Consider the following 23,197-nt stretch of genomic DNA (forward strand, 5'->3'; position numbering starts at 1 on the left):
AGACTATCTGGCCTGATTAATCCAGGCTGGCACTTTCCTCCTGTTTACTCTATTCCCAAAGCCCATACCATTCCATTTCCCAATGTTTCCTCTTACTTCACGCTGTTTCTCAGCTAAATTTGAGATGTTGCCATTATTTCTGTTTCAATTACAGCTCACTGCATTCACTGCGTTCACTGCATTCACTGCATTCACTGCATTCACTGCCTCCGTGTAAATACAGCATCTATTGTTCTCCAGCCCAAGCCTCATATTTTCAGTGTTATGTTTACTCACATTTGTTTTTATAGTCATCAATTACCACCTTGTTAAAGCTAATGATGAATACCATCTGCTATTCTTGATGATAATTGTACTACTGTGATTATTGTTCTGGTACCTTAATGATCAGATCCCGAACACTGTATCCATCACATTCCTTCAGATTTTCTACAACAAGTTCAAACCTGCCAAAGAACCCTTGCTTATCTGGCCAATAGACAACACATTTCTGAAAAGCACAAGGAGAATGGCGTTAAGTTAACATAAGGCTGACGCATTTATACGACACGCAGGATACCGATTAAGCTTTTACAGTCATAACATCATTAAATAGTAATAGTGTACTCCTAATCAATCTAGTCACCTCAAAATTAAATCTATGTTTAAGTTTTAGTATTAGAGATACAGTGTAGAAACAGGCCCTTCGGCCCACCAAGTCCACACTGACCAACAATCACCTGTACACTAGTTCTATCCCATGCACTAGGGACAATTTAGAGAAGCCAATTAACCCACAAACCTGCATGTCTTTTGGAGTGTGGGAGGAAACCAGAACACCTAGAGAAAACCCACAGTCAGAGTGAGAAAGTATAAACTAGGTACAGCAGAACCCATAGTCAGGATCGAAGCCAGGTCTCCATCGCTGTGCCACTGCGGTTCAATATGCTCTGGTTAAAACATATATATATTGCAGCTTATATTGGAACTAATCCTTCCCTTGTTCCAAATTGTTATCACCTGCTGCATCATAAGAGTTGTATTCATTCCAGCCATAGTCATTGTGTCATAGAGTCACACAGTGTGGAAACAGGCTCTTTGGCCCAACTTGCTGATACCATCCAACATGTCCCATCTACTCAGGTCCCACTTGCCTGCTTTTGGCCCATATCCCTCTAAACCTTTTCTATCCATGTACCTGTCCAATTGTATCCATGTACTCGTGTAAGTCATACAGTTTCCATGCATTAGGGCATATTTGGGATTCCTAGACTCACAGGGAAACCTATAGTATACAGGACTACACCTGGCTGTGCAGAATGTAGCTCCTGGCTTGGGTCATGACAGCTGGAAGAATTCTGATGCATCACAAAATCCATGAACAGAAACCTGCAAAGTTCTCAAAGCACGATGAATCAGTACATCCTCAAAGAAAGGAAGAGCTATTTAGAAGAATCCATCTGCCAATGTGGTCCTGAAGTCACTGCCAACCATGATGGTTCTCAGAAAGCAGCAGAAACATGGATTCATAAAATCAATGGCTATCAAGATTTAGATCTTCTCCTAATGTCATTTGTATGCAATTGGTCAGGCAAGTGGAAGGTGGGAAAAGGGTGGATGATATTAGAGAAGAGGTGGTAACAGTGGGTAGGTTGCAATGCCCCTTATTTATAATATCTCTACAATATCTCTACGACAACCTCATATCACCCCGAGTTTGACCACGATACAACAATTTCTTGCTCAATTAATTATTTTCCTCAGAATTAACACCACTGAAAAATTATCTTGCCATGAATCTTATAACTAAGTTATGATCAAATACATCCAAGTACCTCATTCTTCTCCTTTAGCTTCGTTATCATCACGATTATTGGACAATCTTCTTGCCAGACCATCTCCCAGAAGTCAGTCACAGTGTTTACCATGGGACCCTGAGTCGCAATGTAAGCTTTCTCTTTTCCATCGTACCCCTACGTCAGCACCAGAAGCAAAGACAATTACAATCAGAGGTAAAGAAATCTTGGCAACTCTAACTAATTTGCTCAACAGGTTTAAATTCTACAGAAAAAATCGAAATAGGTCCATGTTCACACTAATAGGTGAAAACTGTAAAATAAATAACAGTATGTAGGAATGAATTGGCATGTTTGTACAAATAATCCACCGGGTGGCGCCAGCAATGGCTGCCTCACCAACAGTCTGTCTGTCCCTTCCTTCCTTGTTGTTTGTTCGTATGTGTTAAATGTTTGTTTTTAGTGTTTTTAATCTTGTTTTATGTGGGGGGTGGGGGGGGGGGGGAAGAGTTGGGGCAACGTTTTCTAATCTCTCACCTCGACGGAGATGTGATTTTTTTCCATATCATATCTCCGTCCGCACAGTGGCCTAACATCAAGAAGTTGGTGGCCTCTGCTGGAGACTGACTTCGAGAGCTCCACCGCGGGAGCCTGTGGACTTAACATCACGGAGCTCACGATCCCTGTCGGGGATCGACTTTGGGGCTCCAACCGTGGGTGCCTGCGGACTTTAACATCGCGGAGCTCGCGGTCTCTGGTTAGAGACCGACTTTGGGAACTCCAAGCCACAGGAGCTTTGATCACTCTGACACGGGAGCTTCGATCATCCTGACACGGGAGCTTCGATCGTCCTGACACGGGAGCTTCAATCGCCCTGACGGATAGTTCGACTGCCCCCACCGCAGGAGAATAAAGAGGAAGTTGGACTTTATTGCCTTCCATCACAGTGAGGAATGTGGGGAATCCACTGTGGTTGATGTTTATGTTAACTCCCGGAATGGCGGGACTGTCATATGTTGAAAGACTGGAGCGACTAGGCTTGTATACACTGGAATTTAGAAGGATGAGAGGGGATCTTATCGAAACGTATAAGATTATTGAGGGATTGGACACGTTAGAGGCAGGAAACATGTTCCCAATGTTGGGGGAGTCCAGAACACAGTTTAAGAATAAGTGGTAGGCCATTTAGAACTGAGATGAGGAAAAACTTTTTCAGTCAGTGAGTTGTGAATCTGTGGAATTCTCTGCCTCAGAAGGCAGTGGAGGCCAATTCTTTGAATGCATTCAAGAGAGAGCTAGATAGAGCTCTTAAGGATAGCGGAGTCAGGGTGTATGGGGAGAAGGCAGGAACGGGGTACTGATTGAGAATGATCAGCTATGATCACATTGAATGGCGGTGCTGGCTCGAAGGGCCGAATGGCCTTCTCCTGCACCTATTGTCTATTGTGTATTGTCTATTGTCTAACTTTTATGTAGTTGTGTGTCTTGTTGCTTTTTTTTTAGTATGGCTGTATGGTAATTCAAATATCACTGTACCTTAATTGATACACGTGACAATAAAAGACCTTTGAAACTTTTGAAACCTTTGATAATGGTACAAAAGGAATTCCTTATGCATCCGAGACAGAGAACAAATAAATAAGATGTCTCAATTCATATTAAAAACAATATATGTTTTTCTGTTTAATTTCTGTTTACATTTACAGGTAAAAGTGCCTTGTATATTGGAAATAGTAAGGGAATGGGTGAACGAGACCGGATTATCTTTGGAAGCATCAAAGATAGATCATGGTAGATCAAATCATGTTTAAATGGTACACAAAGTGCTGGTGGATATTCATTTGGTCAGTTAACTTCTGTGGAGGGAATCAGCAAACACTGTTTTGGGTTGGGACCCTTCTTCAGATGGATCTTAAAGTAAGTTTAAATTGAGTAAAAGTCTATACTGGACACTAAAATAACTGTTAACCTCCAATAATTTTTATTTTTTTTGCATTCTTCTTCTCTCCTTATCTAACACCCCTTTGTCTCCTTTTCATCTCTCACCTTTGTCCACCCATCTGTTAATCAAACCCCCCCTCACCTGTATCCACCTATCACTTGCCAGACGTTTTTCCATCCAGAGCTCTTTTCCAACCTCCTCTCCCCCTACTACAATCAGTATGAAGAAGTATCCCCCACCCAAAACGCCACCTCTCCATTCCCTTCAGATATACTGCCTGATCCACTGAGTTACTCCAGCACTTTGTGTTTTACTCAAGATTCCAGCCTCTGCAGTTCCTTGGGTCACCAAAAAATAAATATATTTAAAAATTGTATTGATAGCATGAACATAAAGTCATCTTACCCTCATGTAGTTAGCATTAATATAGGAGCTCAGGTGGTTGTTCAGGTGTTCACCCTGCTTCTCTGACGGCAGAAGGACTCGGGTCAGTGGGTCTAAAGGGGCAAAGACATTTTTGAAAAGTACGTCAGAGAAATTAGATGAACACAAAATGCTGAGGTAACTCAGCGGGTCAGGCAGCATCTCTGGAGAAAATGGATGGGTGACGTTTCGGGTTGGGAACCTTCCCGAGACTAATTGTCTGAAGTGGGTTCTCAACATGGAAGGTCACCTGCCCATGTTCTCCAGAGTCGCTGCCTGACCTGCTGAGTTACTCCAGCATTTTGCATCTATGGTATAAATCAGAACCGCAATTCCTTTTTATTACATGATGTCAGAGAAATTGGTGATCGGACGTAACCTCACAAAAATCATCCAATATATAAGTGGATGCAGGCAACCTTTCTCCCTCTGGAATTTCATTTAGTATAGTTTAGTTTATTGTCACATGCACAGAGTTAAAGCGAAAAGCTTTTGTTGCCTGCTATCCAATCAGCGGAAATAATATACATGATTGCAATCAAGCTGTCCACAGTGTACAGATACAAGATAAAGGGAATAATGTTTAGTGCAAGATAAAGTCCAGTAAAGTCCGATTAAAGAAAGTCCGAGGGTCTCCAATGAAGTGAGCACCAATGTCCAGTTGGTGATACAGTGGTTCGGTTGCTTCAGAACAACTGGGGAGAAACTGTCCCTGAATATGGAGGTGTGCATTTTCACACTTCTGCTGTACCTCTTGCCTGTTGGGAGAGGGGAGCAGAGTGTGACAGGCGTGAGACTCGCGAGGCAAGGCTACTGATTCCGAACTGCGCTAGGTTACAAGCAAGCACGGTGATTGCAGAGCAGCAGAGGCCAAATGGAAAGTGCTAAATTAATCGCATGGTGAGGGTGTTGTCCATGCAGTAATATGTGCAAAATCAGCCTGGAATGTCTTGGACTAGTCCCAGAGGAAAGAAATTGCGATCTAATTTAGTTATGATCACCAAGGGGGAAAGATTTCACTGCCTCCTCTAACTTTGGGATTTAAACCCAGCGGACAGAATTTACTCAAATAGCACAATTGGTGCAGATAAGAGGATACTGCCCAGTTTATCATGAACCTTGGGTTGGGCCGAGCGAGAATGGTGCTTACATTAGACATCAGAAGCTTATTCCCCTGACCTTGATGAAGACTCACATGACAGATGACAAAGGTTATTGATAAGAAATTATATGAAAAAGAATATAGAAAATGTGTTATTAAGCTGTGTCTCTCAATAGTCGTGATACTTATGTAACCTGCACATTGGGGTTATGGCTGCCAATTGACATTATTGTAGAAAGCAATCTAAATAATCACACTGACATTAAAACGTGTGGCAGAAGCAGACAGATGACTGCTTAATATTCTGACTTTCGCCTTCCACTCAACCACTTTAGCGGAGTCAGGGGGTATGGGGAGAAGGCAGGAACGGGGTACTGATTGAGAATGATCAGCCATGATCACATTGAATGGCGGTGCTGGCTCGAAGGGTCGAATGGCCTCCTCCTGCACCTATTGTCTATTGTCTATTCATCTGAACAAACACAAACGTTTAACAAAGGTATTTCTGTCCACTTTTTGCAGTCTATAAGAGTAGCTTCAATTAAATAAGTTTTGTAAGTTCATAAGTGAAAGCAGAATTAGGCCATTCGGCACATCAAGTCTACTCCGCCATTCAATCATGGCTAATCTATCTTTCTCTCTCAACCCCACTCTCCTGCCTTCCCCCTGTAAATCCTGACACCCACACCAATCAAGAATTTTCAATCGCTGCCTTAAAAATATCCATTGACGGCCTCCACAGCCTTCTGTGGCAATGAATTCCACAGATTCACCACCCTCTGACAAAATAAATTATTCCTCATCTCCTTCCAAAAGGTACGTCCTTTTATTCTGAGGCTATGGCCTCTGGTCCAGACTCTCCCACTAGTGGAAATATCCTCTCCACATTCATTCTATAATGGGATGTATATAAACCACTAAAATCTGGCTTTACTGCACCTTGATCAGAAGTTGAATTGTTTTAACTATAAGCTCCATATGGTTTATTTTTTTGTATGGTTGGAACAGTTGTATTAAATTAATTTAATTTCTGTCATTGCCATGATTTTCCATAGATAAGATGGAGCTTTTTTAAAAATCCTTATCTGTTTCCTGGCCTGATATTTGGTTAATTTGATAATGAAATGGCACAGTGGTGCAGCGGTAGAGTTGCTGCCTTACAGCGCCAGAGATCTGGGTTCAATCCTGACTATGGGTGCAAACTGTATGGAGTTTGTACGTTCTCCATGTGATCTTGCGGGATTTCTCCAGGTGCTCCGGTTTCCTCCTACACTACAAAAATGTGCAGGTTTGTAGATTGATTGGCTACTGTAAATTGTCCCTAGTGTGTAGATTTGTTTTAGTGTTGCTGGTCGAAGTGGAGTCGGAGGGCCAAAGGGCCTGTTTCCACACTGTAAAGTCTAAGAGTCTAATGTCTAAAGAAACACAGCCCCATGTTGTTGTGTCTGCTTATGATCAAATTTAGTTTAGTTTAGTTTAGTTTATTGTCGTCACGTGCACTAAGCTACAGTGAAAAGTTTGTGTTTGTTTGCTATCCAGTCAAAGAAAAAGGTATACATAATTACACTCAAGCTGCCCACAGTGCATAAGATAAAGGGTACAACATATCGTGCAAGTTAAAGTCCATTTAAAGATAGTTGAAAGGTCTCCCATGAAGTATATTTACTGTTATTTTTGTTTCCTAGATTGGCTGTACATGTGATCATTTTGCCTACATTTGATGGATGTAATGTTAACTTGGTTTCCCAGATATATTTATGTTTGCTGACACAAGACTATTAGTCTTGATTCACTTAACACATTTACTTAATTGCATAGCCTGCTGTTGGCAAATGACACAGGAGCTGAAAAGAAAGCAGAGAAGGCAAATCTACATTGCAGAGTAGTAAAACTCAAAGAAAGGCAAGTTCACGCTAATAGATGTGATTGGCGATGGCGTGACTGTGCAGCAGATAGAGTTGCTACCTTACAGCGCCAGAGACCCAGGTTCAATCCTGTCTCTGGGTGCTGTCTGTACGGTGTTTGTGCGTTCTTCCCGTGACCGCTTGGGTTTTCTCCGGGTGCTCCAGTTGCCTCCTACAAACCTGTACGTCTTTGGGAGGAAGCCGGAGCACCCAGAGAAAACCCACACGGTGACAGTGAGAACATAATAAATTCTGTGTAGACAGGACCCGTAGTCAGGATCGAACCCGGGTCTCTGGTGCTTTACGGCAGCAACTCGACTGCTACGCCACAGTGCTGCTGCTGATGAACACAGTAGATTCGCTAAATAAGTGAATAACATTAATCAAATTGCTTTGCCATCCTAATCTTCACAGGAAAAATTGCAAAGCTTTCAACAAGATATTTGAATGATTTATACCAATTTTCTTTTTTCTCTCTTCCCTTTTTGATCAAATAGTTAGTTATTTGCCTTAATAAAGAAGAAACGCTGTGTTATTTTTATCAGTGAAAACATGCTGATCAATGAGGTCTTTGATGTTCTGGATGCTTTGTTCAAGAATGGGATAGGTCCCTGCTTTAGAGGAATGGCTCCTCACACTCCCAGGGCTGGATCCACACCAGGACATGCGATGCCCATGATGTTGAACCCTGCCGTTGTAGCCCTGCCAGTGACCATGTCACATCCTCAACCTCGCCATCCCGACACCATCCCATGCTCCCCACTCTCCTCTGACCCACCCAATGCTCCATCCACCCTCCTATCATGCTGTGTCTGCTTCCCAGCACCAACCCCTAACCATGTCCTCACCACCCCTCTAGACATCCCCATCCCTGATGCTGAGCAGGCATCAGTAGAAGCCTTCCACTTCGGACGCCTGCACCAACAACTCAATGAGTTCCGAGTCTGCCCCAATGTCAAGCTCTTCCTCTGTCTCCTCCCTCTCCACGCCTATGTCTCTGGCAATGTGCCACGTTCCCCAGAGATGACCCCCTTCTCCCATCTCCATCACACCTCTTCTTCTTGGACACCACTTGCCGGCCTTCTACCCTCTCTCCATCTTTTCATTTCAACTCACAAAGTGCTGGAGTAACTCAGCAGGTCGGGCAGCATCTCGGGAGAGAAGGAATGGGTGACGTTTCGGGTCGAGACCCTTCTTCAGTCTGAAGAAGGGTCTCGACCCGAAACATCACCCATTCCTTCTCTCCCGAGATGCAGTGCCCGACCTGCTGAGTTACTCCAGCACTTTGTGAATAAATACCTTCGATTTGTACCAGCATCTGTAGTTATTTTCTTATATATTTTCATTTCAACTGTTGCCAATAATAAAGCCAAAATAAACTAAACCGAACCAGTAAAGATTCAATATGTACACTGCAGATGGACACATTAAATTTCTTATTCAAATTCACATTTTCACAAGTTCATCGAAGGCAAATGCAATAACTTTAAGACTGATATTATTTTAGAGTATTCAATCATCAGACTTACTTGGCAAAATAGTTTTATATCTGTTCTTTGAAGCATGGCCTGGGATATTCAGTTCAGTGGGTGCAATAAAATTGGGTGGAATTTTCTAAAAGGAAGGAAAAATAAATTCAGGGCATTAATTTAGAGGCAGAGAGAATGGAAATGATTAAGGAAAGCACAGAGCTCCCAGGACGTAACTGTTAAAAAATTGCTGACTAAGAATCTAAAATATAAATGAGAATACTTATTTCAGCATCAAAGAAGAACTCGTCAGCATAACTGTGGGGTTGAGAGCTCTTTTCATTAAGCCATATAAATCTCATATAAGTTGCTATTTGCAACTTTATTCATTTTCTTTAAAGACACAGAGTTGAAACAGACCATTCAGCCCACTGAGTCCATGCCGACAATCATTCGCCCATTCATATTTGTTGTATGTTATTTCACTTTCTCATCTAACCCCTGCACACTAGGGACAATTTTAGAAGCCAATCGACCTTCAAACCTATATGAACCCGCACGTCTTTGGAATGTGGAGGGAAACTGGAGCACCCAGAAGAAACCCCGGGAGAACGTGCAAACTCCACACAGACAGCGCCCGAGTCTCTGGTGCTGTGAAGCAACAGCACTACCAGCTGCTGCCTCCCTGAATGTATAATCATTAAGAGTTAGGGAAAGCTTTGTATAATGTTACAGAGAGCTGTACAGTCAGTTAAGTCGAGCAATTGGTATGGCACACATAGCCCAATGAGATTATGCATCTGAACAACATGCTGTGATAAAATTGAAGGTGATGGAGACTAGAGGTATTTCTTTCATATCATTTAAGGATACCCAATTATTCCTCTGGATATTTAAGAATAGCAAATATCCCGCTGGCAAACGGAGGAATTCTTGAACTGATCAATCATTGAATTCTCCTGTTCCATGACCCCAGCAAATAGTTTATAGTTTAATTTAGAGATGCAGCTTCAGGCCATCGAGTCCACACTGGCCAGCGATCTGTGCACACTAACACTACCTTGCACACACACTAGGGGCAATTTACAATTTTACCGAAACCAATTAACCTACAAACCTGCATGACTTTGGAATGTGGGAGGAAACCGGATCACCCAGAGAAAACCCACACAGGTCGCAGGTACAAATTCCATACAGACAGCACCCTTAGTCAGGATTGAACTCGGGTCTCTGGCACTGTAAGGCACCTACTCTACCGCTGAGCCGCCGTGCCACCCTTAACTTATTAGACAATAGACAATAGGTGCAGGAGGAGGCCATTCGGCCCTTTGAGCCAGCATTCTTTCATTTAAAGCCTACTTCACCTAAATTGATCTGCATATAGGTGGGAAATAAATATTTAAATGTTGTGTGCCTGGTAGTGGATTATGAATTTTTAGATTGGCAACTAGCAATTGCATTACAGGGCCTATTCCGTGATTTCATATGCTTTTGAGTAATATACTAAAGCAAATAATTAATATCACAGACTATATTTACACTTTCAATGCCTGATATATTTTGAAATGATGCTGGAGCCTTTCTATTTCAATCTACAACACTTGTTTCTTTAATGAAGCAACAACCTAACAAGTTCATTTCTATAATTACTTAATTCACAAATATTAATGATTCTTTAAGCTACCATTCAACAAAAAAACAGGGCAACCAGCCAAGTAAACAGAAGATCTAGAATTAGATTTACTTTATTGACATTTTCTTTTAATTTATTTTGTCCATATATTTCATTAATTATTTTCACAAATGGTGGCATTTATTCCTTTTTCAATGGCACACAATCAAACTGCACCGACAACTGTGACCTAGCACTCCCAAACAACAGTTCAGGATTTAAAGCCAACAAATTCTGTTGTTGGCCATAAATCTTGAGCTGTTGGCACTGTGCAATGACAATGAAAGATGCATTTACCATTACTCTGTGGCTAGCAAAGCCAGTCAGATTCTCAACAGTGAACCCGGGTCTTGGTATCAACAACTTCCATAAATGCCATCGTATATTGGGGCAGGAACGGGAAGAGGTTCGTTCAGGACAAAATCTGCCACAAGATCCAGAACCAGGGACCACAGTTTAAGAATAAGGGGTAGGCCATTTAGAACGGAGATGAGAAAAATCTTTTTCAGTCAGAGAGTTGTAAATCTGTGGAATTCTCTGCCTCAGAAGGCAGTGGAGGCCAATTCTCAAAATGCATTCAAGAGAGAGCTAGATAGAGCTCTTAAGGATAGCGGAGTCAGGGGGTATGGGGAGAAGGCAGGAATGGGGTACTGATTGAGAATGATCAGCCATGATCACATTGAATGGTGGTGCTGGCTCTTAGGGCTGAATGGCCTACTCCTGCACCTATTGTCTATTGTCTAAGATTTTTGATAGCTGACTAAAACTGACACGAAATCATGAAGAGAATAGATAATGTGAATGCATAGTCTTTTGCTCAGAACAGAAACCAGAGGACATGGGTTTAAGGTCATAGGGGAAAGATTTAACAGGATCCTGAGAGCTAAACTAAATTAGATGTGGTGGGAATATGGAACGAGCTGCCAGAGGAGGTAGTTGAGGCAAGTACACTCCAAAGACGAATAGGTATGTAGGTTAATTGGCTGGGCAAATGTAAAAAAAAAATTTAAATTGTCCCTAGTGTGTGTAGGATAGTGTTAATGTGCGGGGATCGCTGGGCTGGGCGGCGCGGACCCGGTGGGCCGAAGGGCCTGTTTCCGCGCTGTATCTCTAAATCGAAAAAAATAATCTAAATAACAGTAATTAAAAGACGTACAGGTACATGGACAGGAAGCTTTTAGAGAGATATGGGCCAAACATGGGCAAATGGAACCAGCTGCGATGTGGCATTATGGTCAGAATGGATGTATTAGGCTGAGGGCCTGCTTTTGTGCTGTTTGACTCTTTGTCTAGTCTAATTCATTGATGAAATGGTAGTTAAATACAAAAGAGAAGAAGCATGAATGGCCAGCAGATGGTGGTCATGCTGAATAGTCCAGTCAAAGGGAAAGAGAGTTTGCAGTGTAAGACGGGAGCAGTGTATGCAGACCTGTAAGGCCACACTTATTTGCAGTGAGGCTCATTCTTACTGGCCGAGTTATTTAAAATATTTTGATCTATTTGATCACTAAAAATAAACGCAGCTCCATCTGTTAAATTGCAGTTTGAACTTGCTTCCTGATCGCAAATCTCTCTCCTGGTGCTGACAGTCCTGGACACATCAGTCAAATAGATAACATCATTGTAAATGCTGGACTTGAACTCAGCACTTCCAGACTCTCAAGTGTTTCAGAATTCTTCCCAGTTCCTAACCTCGTCCAGTGATGAAATCTGTGATTCTGCTGTTCACGATGAAGGAAGATTCATTGATTAGTACGGGTGTCTGGGATTATGGGGAGAAGGGGCAGGAGAATGGGGATGAGAGCGGAAGATAGATCAGCCATGATTGAATGGCGGAGTAGACTAGATGGCCCGAATGGCCCATTTCTGCTTCTAGAACTTATGAATTTATGAACTTTATTTTCCCCATTTAAGCATTGTAATATTACTGTGAGTCACTTATCAACCATAAAATGGTGACTATCATATTGGTATTGCATTCATTATTGTAAGCAACTTTACTTCAGTAAACTTTGCAAACAACAAGGTGGAGAGATTGGCTGGAAACTGATCAGTGTGCCTCCATAATTTCTGTGCCCCCAAGTTCAATGTTACGATTGAATCTGCTTCCACTGCCACCCCCGTCCGGACGAGGGTGGACTACGTGGGAGTGAGGACGCCGCTCACAGCGGAAGAAACAATGGAGGACCCGGCGTGGGGAGGACCGCCGTGAGGGGGGGGGGTAGAACAATGGGACCTGGCGTGGGGAGGACCGCCGTGAGGGGGGGGGTAGAACAATGGGACCTGGCGTGGGGAGGACCACCGTGAGGGGGGGGTAGAACAATGGACAATTGAGGACCCAGCATGAGGGGACTACCAGTAGGTGGGGTGGGGAAGAACACAGGGGAACCTGGCGCGGGGCACTTTGTACTTAGTAACTTTGTAAGCACCCTTTGTGGGTGACTATTTGCATACATTATGTATGCAAGCAAACAAATTTCACAGAGACTTGTCACCTGTGACAATAAAGTATTCATTCATTCATTCATTCATTCATTCATTCATTCATTCAGTGGTGACAATCCCAGCCTACCAATGAAGGCTGATAGTCTATCACCAATAACTTCTCAGTGCAGTCACTGAAACGTCAGCTATTCTTATACTCCAGAGATGCTGCCTGGCCCATTGAGTTACTCCAGCACTTCTGGCATAGAAGAACTGGGTAGATACATTATTTTGCCATGAGAGTGGCAGGTGTGGTCTGGCTCACAAGCAGGATCAAGAATACTAGTTGAAATGGTGAGATTACCATGCCCATTATGCTGAGACAGGACAGAAATGTTATCACTGTCTAGCCTTGAGAGCAATAGCTAAGCGTTCCTAGTAATCCACAGGATGTACTGCTGGATTGCCATTACATCCTCTAACTCCTTTTACACCAATGTTCAGAACCATTATGGGATATTCTAAGTTTCCATTTTAGTGATATGTATGACTAATGAGTAAAGAAGTTGGGAGGTAATGTTGCAGTTATACATGATGTCGGTGAGGCCACATTTAGAGTATTGTATTCAGTTTGGGGCACCATGTTATAGGAAGGATGTTGTCAAGCTGGAAAGAGTGCAGAGAAGATTTACGAGGATGCCAGGACTCGAGGGCCTGAGCTATATAGTGAGAGGTTGAGCAGGCTAGGACTCTATTCCTTGTAACGCAGGAAGATGATGGGTGATCTTATAGAGGTGTATACAATAGTGAGAGGAATAGATTGAGTAAATGCACAGTCTTGCCCAGACTAGAGGAATCGAGAGCCAGAGGATATACGTTTAAGGTGAGGCGGAAAAGATTTAACAGGAATCTGACGGGTAACTTTTTCTCACAAAGAATGGTGGGTGTATGGAACGAGTTGCCGGAGGAGGTAGTTGAGGCAGATAATATTGCAAAGTTTAAGAAACATTTAGACAGGTACATGATAGGACTGATTTAGAGGGATATGGGCCAAACACAGACATGTGAGACTAGTGTAGATGGGACATGTTAGTCGGTGTGGGCAAGTTGGGCCAAAGGCCTGTTTCCATGCGATATGACTATGACTAATGCTTGCATTGTAATTGAATCTGAGATAACACCATTAGATACCACATGATCAGCCTGCAATGCTGAAGAAGGGTCTCGACCCGAAAGGTCACCCATTCATTCTCTCCGGAGATACTGCCTGTCCCGTTGAGTTACACCAGCTTTTCGTGTCTATCTGCAATGCTGATATTGAAGCAGCAATGTGGCAAAGAACAGGCTGTGGGCTTCATGCAAAGCCCTGTGGAGGTTTATGCTGGGTTCAAGGCCGTAAGGTTGCTTTAAGGCAAGCCTGTGAATTCACTGAGAAATTAACTGTGAATGACCATCAACCTTTATTGGGTCTGGAGGTCCATTCGTCTCCCCTTGTACAACTGGACAGGTGAACGACCTTGCCCCCAGGGGAGCTGGGATCTGGCATATCTGTTGAAACCAACCCCCTGCCTCGCCCTGACTGCAGATCATAGAGTAGATGACTCAGTTGATAGAGATCTCATCTCTCTGCTGACCACTTCAAAAAGCAGCGTCCCAATTTGGGCTGGAGCCTGAGTGTGTAATTGAGCAATGGGACTAGTTCTTTTATGGTTTCTTTCTCACGGCCTCTGTTGCCTGATCCAATTCTGAACCGATTTGAAAAGAAATAGCCCCAAATATAGACATACGATGAGAGGGGGGAAAAAAGACACAAGTGCTGGAATAACTCAACTGGTCAGGCAGCATCTCTGGAGAACATGGATAGTTTCAGGTGATGTTTCGGGCAGGGATCCCTCTTCAGACTGGGGGTAGAAAGCTCGGAGAGATGTGGGGGCAGGACAAATCATGGCAAGTGACCAGTGGTTACAGGTGAGGAAGGTTTTAATTAATGGATGACATAGGCCAAAGATGGGAAGAAAACAAAGGACTCAGAGATACAAAGAGAAGAACCATGAAATCTAGAGGAAGGGAAATTGGTGGAAAAGGATGGGGGAAAGGGAAAAGGTTGTTATTGCTCAGTTAACTCCAATTTGAGAATTCAACATTCATTCCATTAGGTCGTAAGCTGGAATATGAAGTTCTGTTCCTCCAATTTGCATGTGGCTTCACTCTGGCAGTAAAGGAGCCCCAGGGCAGAAAGGTCAGTATGGGAACTGGAAGAGGAGTTAAAATGGTTAGCAGCCAGGAAATCCAGCAAGCTTTGGCGGACAGCGTAAGTGTTCAGTGAAACAGTTCTGCAGCGTTGAAACAGGCGCTTCAACCCATCGAGTCTGCGCCAACCATCAATCACCCCGTACACTAGCACTATTCTATACAATAGGGACAATTTACAATGTTACCAAAGCCAATCAATCTACGAACCTGTACTTCTTTGGAATGCAGGAAGAATCGGAGCACATGGGGAAAACCCACGCGGTCACAGGCAGAACATACAAACTCCACACAGACAGCACCCGTAGTCAGGATCGAACTCGGGTCCCTGGCACTGTAAGGCAGCAGCTGTACCGTTGTGCCACTGCGCCCTGAAACGTCACCAATCCATTTTCTCCAGAGATGCTGCCTGATCTACTGAGTTACTCCAGCACTTTGTGACTACTCCTAATCTACAATTGGTCTCGTCAATGGAAAGGGGGCCACATCGGGAGCAGTAGATGAGGTTAGATGAGGATCATGTCAACTTTACACTTGGTGGGCCTGTTCCTGCGCTGTATAACCAGACCAGACCAGACCAGACCAGACCAGACCAGACCAGACCAGACCAGACCAGACCAGACCAGACCAGACCAGACCAGACCAGACCAGACCAGACCAGACCAGACCAAAATAAACTAAAATAAACTGAAAATATGTTACCGAGAATTCAGCTTCCAGTTCCTGGGAGTTATTTGTAGCTTCCTTCAGTTGTTCCTTGGTTAGTACACTGCTGGTGCTCTGTAGATACTGCAGAGTAATTTCTCGTGGGGTAGAGATTGATTTGATGGGTTCAATATTTCCCAAGGCACTCACATCCAGTGTAAGGGAGACATTGGAACCTCTTCTAAAAAATATCCAAAAAGAGAAAAAGCATTAGTACTTAGAAACTGAACCCATTTATCAAAATCACAGAGTCATACAGCATGGATACTGGACCTTCGGCCCAACTTGCCCATGCCAATCAATATCCCCCAACTACACTAGTCCCAATTGCCCCCGTTTGGCCCATATGCCTCTAAACCTCTCCTATCCATCCACCCGTCCAAATGTCTTTTAAATGGTGTTATACTACCTGCCTCAACTACCTCCTCTGACAGCTTGCTCCATGTACCCACCATCTTCTGTGTGGAAAAAGTTGCACCTCAGATTCCTATTAAATCTTTCTCCTCTCACCTTAAACTATGTCCTCTGGTTCATGATTCCCCTACTATTTGTAGTCATTATAAAACACATTTTGTATAGGGCGGCAAAGTAGCGCTGTGGTAGAGTGCTGCCTTACAGCGCCAGGGACCCGGGTTCATTCTTGACCATGGGTGCCGTCTGTATGGAGTTTGTACGTTCTTCCTGTGACTGCATGGGGTTTTTTTCTGGGTACTCCAGTTTCCTCCCACATTCCAGACTTGCAGGTTTGTAGGTTAATTGGCTTCTGTAAAATTGCCCCCAGTGTGTAGGATGCGAAACTAGGATAACATGGAAGCAGTGTACAGGTGATCGTTAGTCGGCGTGGACTCGGTGGGCTGAAGGGCCTGTTTCCACGCTGTGATGCAGAAACTATGGTATAACGTGGATCATTGCTGTATGAGTTATTTTCGGGGAGGGCCAAAATGGAATCAAGAATGTCATGGATTTATGGTTTTAGCATGAGGAAGCAATGAGGAAGCATGAGGAAGTAGGATAACGGTTACACTTATGAACAAACCCATTCTCAATGGGAATGAATAATGGAAACGAGATGTAACCCATTTTCCAGTCCTTCCATTCCCTGTGCACCAAGCTCTGAAAAGAGAGCTGAGTTCTATTATTAATTATTCACTGTCGACGATTTTACTATCAGGTCACAAGTTATTCCACCCTCTGCCTGTGATACTCATCAATGTGTGATGACTACTCCCTGCCCTGTGTGCTGTTGTAAGTATAATTTCCCACATAAGGTTGTTAAGATCCCTGTAAGTTTGTTCGCAAACGCAATGTTTCAACATCGTCGCTTTCATCTATCTCACGTGCTAACAGCAGTAACAGGAAATGATCTGCTCACTGAGCTGATAAGGTAAAATTACTAAGTCAAAACCAGTAAAGATAAAAAGGTTATCAGAAAGATAAACACATTTACAAAGGAGAGATTGGATTCATGCATAATATGATCAGTTATTTGCCGTTTATTTCATAATAAACGGTTACTTAGAGTCATAGAATCACATACAGCGTGAAAACAGGCCCTTCGGCCCAACTTATCCCATCTACACCGACCAACTTATCCCATCTACACAAGTCCCACCTGCCTGTGTTTGGCCCATATCCCTCTAAACCTTTACTATCCATGTACCTGTTTAGATATTGGTTAAATGTTGCAATAGTACCTGCCTCAACTACTTTCACCGGCAGTTCGTTCCACACATACATACATACATACCAGTCTTTGTGTAGAAAAGTTACTCCTCAGGTTACTATTAAATCTTTCCCCCCTCACCTTAAACCTCTGTCCTCTGGTTCTCGATTCCCCAACTCTGGGCAAGAGACTGTGTGTCGGTTCCTCTGTTCCTATTCCAATCTGTTCCTCTCATGATTTTGTACACCTCTGTAAGATCACCCCTCATCCTCCTGCACTCCAAGGGAATACAGTTCTAGCCTGCTCAACCTCTATCTATAACTCCGGCCCTTAAGTCCTGGCAACATCCTCGTCAATTTTCTCTGCACCCTTTCGGCTTAAGCACTCTTTCCAGCTTGATTCGTTCTTATTCCTTGTTATATATATTGCCCATTTCTTTTTGGTGCTTCAAGTGCCGTATTATTTGCTGTTACAGTTGCAGACACAATTGCAGATACCAATCACACATGTAACATTCCATTTGCAAACAAATTGAACGTTCTCTCTAATCCTTAGTGCCAAAGAACACTTACAACACGCATAGAGTTGGAAGTGGCTCACAAGAGACTGTAGATGCTGGAATCTTGAGCAAAATTACAAACTGGTGGAGGAACGCAGCGGGTCAGGCAACATCTGTGGAGGAAATGGAGAAGATGCCATTTCGGGTTGAGACCCTTCTTCTAGCCTGGAGTAGAGGGGATATATCTGGCAGGAAAAGGTGAGGGGAAGGTTTGGGGCAAGAGCTGGCAAGTGGGATCCAGGTAAGAAGGGGTTGATAGGTAGATGCGTCATGTGTAGATAGTCACAGAGGGAGGAGGTGATCAGCGAAGAGGACAAAGGGCTGCAGATGGTGGAATCTACAGGATCTGATCATCTCATAAGGAAGGGAGGTAGGAAGTGAAATGCAGAACCAGAGGGAGAGATGGTGGATAGTTGGGAAAGTGGGAGGAGGTTGAGATTGGAGGGGCTGGGAGGAGTAGATTGATTTATGCTCAGCAGAGCTCTCACTTTTTCATTTGTACGTCAACACCTCAATGAGTTCCGAGCCTATCATGAAGTTGAACACTTCTTACGTCGCTTACGGCTCTGTGACTATTTCTTTGGCAAGGAGTCCTGACAATCCCCACCAATTACTTTTTTGCCTGTCTGCAATACAGTTCTTCTTCCTGGATACCACCATCCAGCTTTCTACCATTTCTCTCAATATTTTAATTAGGAGGATGTTGCCCAGACTCGAGGGCCTGAGTTATAGAGAGAGTTTGAGCAGGCTGATACTCTATTCCTTGGAGCGCAGGAGATGAGGGGCCTTATAGAATCATACAAAATCATGAGATAAATAGATTGGGCAGAAGCACAGAGTGCCTTGCCCAGACCAGAGGAATCAAGAACCAGAAGACATAGGTTTAAGGCGAGGGGGGGAAAGGTTTAATAGTAACCCAAGGGGTAACTTTATCACCCAAAGAGGGGTGGGTGTATGGAAAGAGCTGCCGGAGGAGGTATCTGAGGCAAGTACTATCACAATGTTTAAGACATATTTAGACAGGTACCTGGATACAGGTACATAGGTTTAGAGGGATAGGGCCAAATGCAGGCAGGTGGGACTTCTGTAGATGGGACATGTTGGTTGTTGTGGGCAGGTTGGCCTGAAGGGTCTGTATCCACGCAGTATGACTCCCTGTGACTAACTACCGATGTAACCCCTCTGTTCCCCTTGCTGACTCCAACCTCACCCCCTCCAACGCACAGCCCACCACTCACTCCGTATCAGTCCCAACCTCGTCATCAAACCTGCAGTCACAGGCAGTGCTGTTGTAGTCTGATGGAGCGACCTCTACATTTGTGAGGCCAGAAGTCAGCTCTTGGACGTCTCCTCACCCCTATTCCTCAACCACGACCCCAGCAATGAACACCAGGCCACTGTCTCACAGATCTGAATCTGGGACGGCACAGTGGAGCAGTGGTAAAATTGCAGCACCAGAGATCGAGGTTCAATCCTGACTATGGCTGCTGTCTGCATGGAGTTTGCACGTTCTCCCTGTGATCGCATGGGTTTTCTCCGAGATCTTCGGTTTGCTTCCACACTCCAAAGACATACAGGTTTGTAGGTTAATTGGCTTGGGTTTGTATACTTGGTACAAGTTCTGAGTTTATACAATTACAAACAAATTCCGTTCTCATTTTACAAGAAAGTAAAACAAAAGAATCTCTTTGCTCCAATTCCAGCTCAGTTAATAGAAAACAAGATAATAAAAGTGAAAAGCATTCTAAATTTATTCCAGACACCCACAGGCCTTGACTATATGCGTGGCATAATGGTGCAGTGTTAGAGTTGCTGCCTTACAATGCCAGAGACCCGGTTTCAATCCTGACCATGGCTACTGTCTGTATGGAGTTTGTACGTTCTCCCTGTGACCTCATGGGTTTTCTCCCGGGGCTCTGGTTTCCCACCACACTCCAAAGACGTGCAGGTTTGTAGGTTAATTGGCTTTTGGAAATTGTCCCAAGAGTGCAGGATAGAACTAATGAATGAGGTGATGGTTGGTCGGTGCGGATTCGGTACGCTGAATGGCCTGTCTCTGTGCCGTATCTCTAAACTGAGCTATATATATCCCGAATATCACAGTACTGCTAATGCTGAGGCCATCAGTGCTCATATTGCAATGCAAAGCTGCCAGCAAGCGTTGATATCTGTAAACATGCACTTCACCAAGTAACACCTTCCTTTCCTTGTTCACAGACATAAGAAATACCCTGCAGGGTGCCAAAACATCAGCTGATTAGATATCAACATTGACAGGGGCACATGTCTCTGGGCAACTGTCTGCTGAGTGAACAGTGAAGACTTCTCCATGTTGTTCAGAGCAAAATCTGAACTATTATAGATAAGAATCTATAGATAAGGTCAGTCCTTGCTGAGATGATTAGTTTAGTTTAGTTTAAAGATACAGCGTGGAAACAGGTCCTTCACACTAGTTTTATGCTTTGCCACTTTCTTATCCACTCCCTACACACTAGGGGCAATTTACAGAGATCAATTAACCTACAACCCCTACATCTTTGGGATGTGGGAGGATACTGGAGGACCTGGAAAAATCTCGCGCATTCACAGGGAGAATGTGCAAACTCCACAAAGAAAGCACCCGAGGTCAGGATTGAACTCGGGTCTCTGGTGCTGTGAAGCAGTGGCTCTAACAACTGCACCACTATGCTGCACTCTGCCGAGCACACGCAGTTCTGGTCTAGATTGACCTTGGATCACTGTGCCATGGGGTCAAGACTGCAGTTGGTCAACTTATGTGGCAGGTGGCTGGCTCACTCTTCAGGCATATGCATCTTCCACTCCACAGATTTGGAATGGAAACAAATCAGCCTTGACCCCAGGTAGATACAAAAAGCTGGAGTAACTCAGTGGGTCACGCAGCATCTCTGGAGAAAAGGAATAGGTGACGTAGAAACATAGAAAAGTTTCGGGTCGAGACCCTTCTTCAGAACGTCACCTCGTACTTTTCCCCAGCGATGCTGCCTGACCCATTGAGTTACTCCAGCTTTTTGTGTCTATCTTTTGTTTAAACCAGCATCTGCAGTTCCTTCTTACACATCCTTGAAGAAGAAGAAGAAGAAGCCAAGTAATTGCTGTGTAGGTGGCAGTTTTATCTGCAAGGACAAAGTACTAACTGAAAGATTCCAGTCAATTCCCAGTGAATAAACTCACCAACTAATATGACTGTAAACATTAACATCTGCGGTATGAACAGAAAGCGAAAGAAAATTGATCTGGTGGGCTTGGCCATTCTTAATGAAGATCAAAGTGGTTGTGTTTGTATTTCACTGACTCACTAATCACAGAGCAAGTGACAACGTGCTGGAGGAAGTCAACGTGTCAGGCAGCATCAGTGGGGGGGATGGACAGATGACATTTTGGGTCCTTTTTCAGTCTGAAGGAGGGTCCCGACCTGAAACATCGCCTATCCTTTCACTCCACAGATGCTGCCTGACCCTGCCGAGTTTAACACACACATGGCAGTGCGTAATATGGAGACAGGTTCTAACTACCAGCATCAATTTTTAATTGATAATAATGAAATCGCTTTCCATATAAAATACATTTCAAATACGGTGAGTACTCTAGTCCAACTATAACGCAAGATGTTTATTCTCAATTCTTCAAATTAGAAGTCGCAGAGAGTTATGGATGTCGTCCAGTCCATCACACAGACCAGAACCCCCCCCCACCTTTGATAGCTCTGCATCTCGGGATAAAAAGGATTGGTGGTGTTTTGGGTTGGGACCCTGCTTTTGGCTGAAAATAGCGGGTGGGGGTGGGCAGAGTGAAGCACTGGAGATGAAAAAAGGCCTGGATGCCTTTTCTCAAACTTCCAGCTCTTCACCCCTTTCCCACCCCCTCGCCCTCTTTCAGTCTGAAGTAGGGTCCCATCCCAAAATGTACTTTGTGTCCATCTTTGGTATAAACCAGCGTCTGCAGTTCCTTGTTTCTACATTTTGTCTCCCCACCTTTAACTCCATTTACACTTCACAGTGTCTCAGGAAAGCGGCCAACATAATCAAAGTCCTTTCCCCTTCCTCTGCCCCCCCATCAGGCAAAAGCTTGAAAGCGCACACCACCGGCCTAATAAACAACTTCTTCCCCTCTGTTATCAGACTTCTGAACGGTGCTTCCATAAGCTTGGGTACTGTCTGATTCACTGCTGCCTTATTGCAGGCATTAGACTTTGTCTGTGGAACTGTTGCTCTATAATACTGAGGACTATATTCTGCACTCTGCACATCTCCCTTTGTTGTCCCCACTCAATAGTCAATAGTCAATAGTCAATAGTCGTTTATTTGTCACATACACATAAATGTGTAGTGAAATGATACATTACCCACAGTTGAACAATAAGACCAATAAGAATAATCAATAAAAATGCAATAACACATACAATCACAAACTAACACCAAACAAAAAGAAACATCCATCACAGTGCGTCCCTCCTCACTGTGATGGAAGGCCACAATGTCTTTTCTCTTCCCCTGCCGTCTTGTCCCGAGGTCAGGCTGTTGGAGTTGCCACGTCGGGGCGGTCGGGGCTCCCGACATTGAAGCCCCCGCTGGACGGTGAAAGGTCCACGGCCTATTCCAGGCCGCGCCGGACGGTGAAAGGTCCGCGGCGGGCCGACCCAAGCCCCGCGATTCGGGGCGGGCGAACACGCTGCCTCTGCCGCTGCTGGAGCTCCCGATGTCGGGGCCCCATCCAGGGGCCTGCGGGCTTCCGACATCCACGCGGCCCACGCCGGAGCCTCCGGAGACGAGTCGCAGCCGCTCCCGCAGCATCCGCAGGCGGCCAGCGCCGCAGGTGGTGAGTCCGGACCGCGGGCTCTGCGAACCAGAGCCCCAGGTGGTCCCAGGTGCATGGCCGGTGGTAGGTGGAGCCCGCCGGTCCCAGGTGCATGGCCGGTGGTGGCCACAACGGGAACGGAGACACGACACAGAAACAAAGGTCGCGTCTCCGTTCGGGACGAGAGAATGTTACAGTTCCCGTTCCCTCCCACCAGTTGCAGTTGGATTTAATTGTATTTATGTAAATTATTATCTGATTGATTGGATAGCATGCAAAACAAAGCTTTTCACTGCATCTCAGTAGTTGTGACAATAATAAACCTAAACCTAAATAATTTATTTTGGTATAACTCTGTTGCAAACAGTGTAACATAAAATACTTTTCATTGTCCATCACAGTCTCTCTTATTATCTCCCTCTTTCTCTGTCATGGTCTCTCTTTCTCCTTCCTGCTCATATGTACACTCCACATGTTACTTCTCTACTCTTTAT

At 44.2% G+C, this 23,197-nt stretch overlaps 1 protein-coding gene across 1 annotated transcript in view; it reads right to left on the minus strand.

Moving 5' to 3' along the window:
- The window catches only part of LOC144605275 (receptor-type tyrosine-protein phosphatase R-like), a 47,537-nt gene that overhangs the window by 4,978 nt on the left and 19,362 nt on the right, over positions 1-23,197 (minus strand). Inside the window, 5 exon segments of the mRNA XM_078420374.1 lie at positions 360-490; positions 1,815-1,952; positions 4,123-4,214; positions 8,676-8,760; positions 15,664-15,847. Of these exon segments, the coding sequence (XP_078276500.1) occupies positions 360-490; positions 1,815-1,952; positions 4,123-4,214; positions 8,676-8,760; positions 15,664-15,847 (630 nt within the window).

This window comes from Rhinoraja longicauda, chromosome 24, assembly GCF_053455715.1.
Source record: "Rhinoraja longicauda isolate Sanriku21f chromosome 24, sRhiLon1.1, whole genome shotgun sequence".
In the NCBI taxonomy this organism is placed as follows: domain Eukaryota; kingdom Metazoa; phylum Chordata; class Chondrichthyes; order Rajiformes; family Arhynchobatidae; genus Rhinoraja; species Rhinoraja longicauda.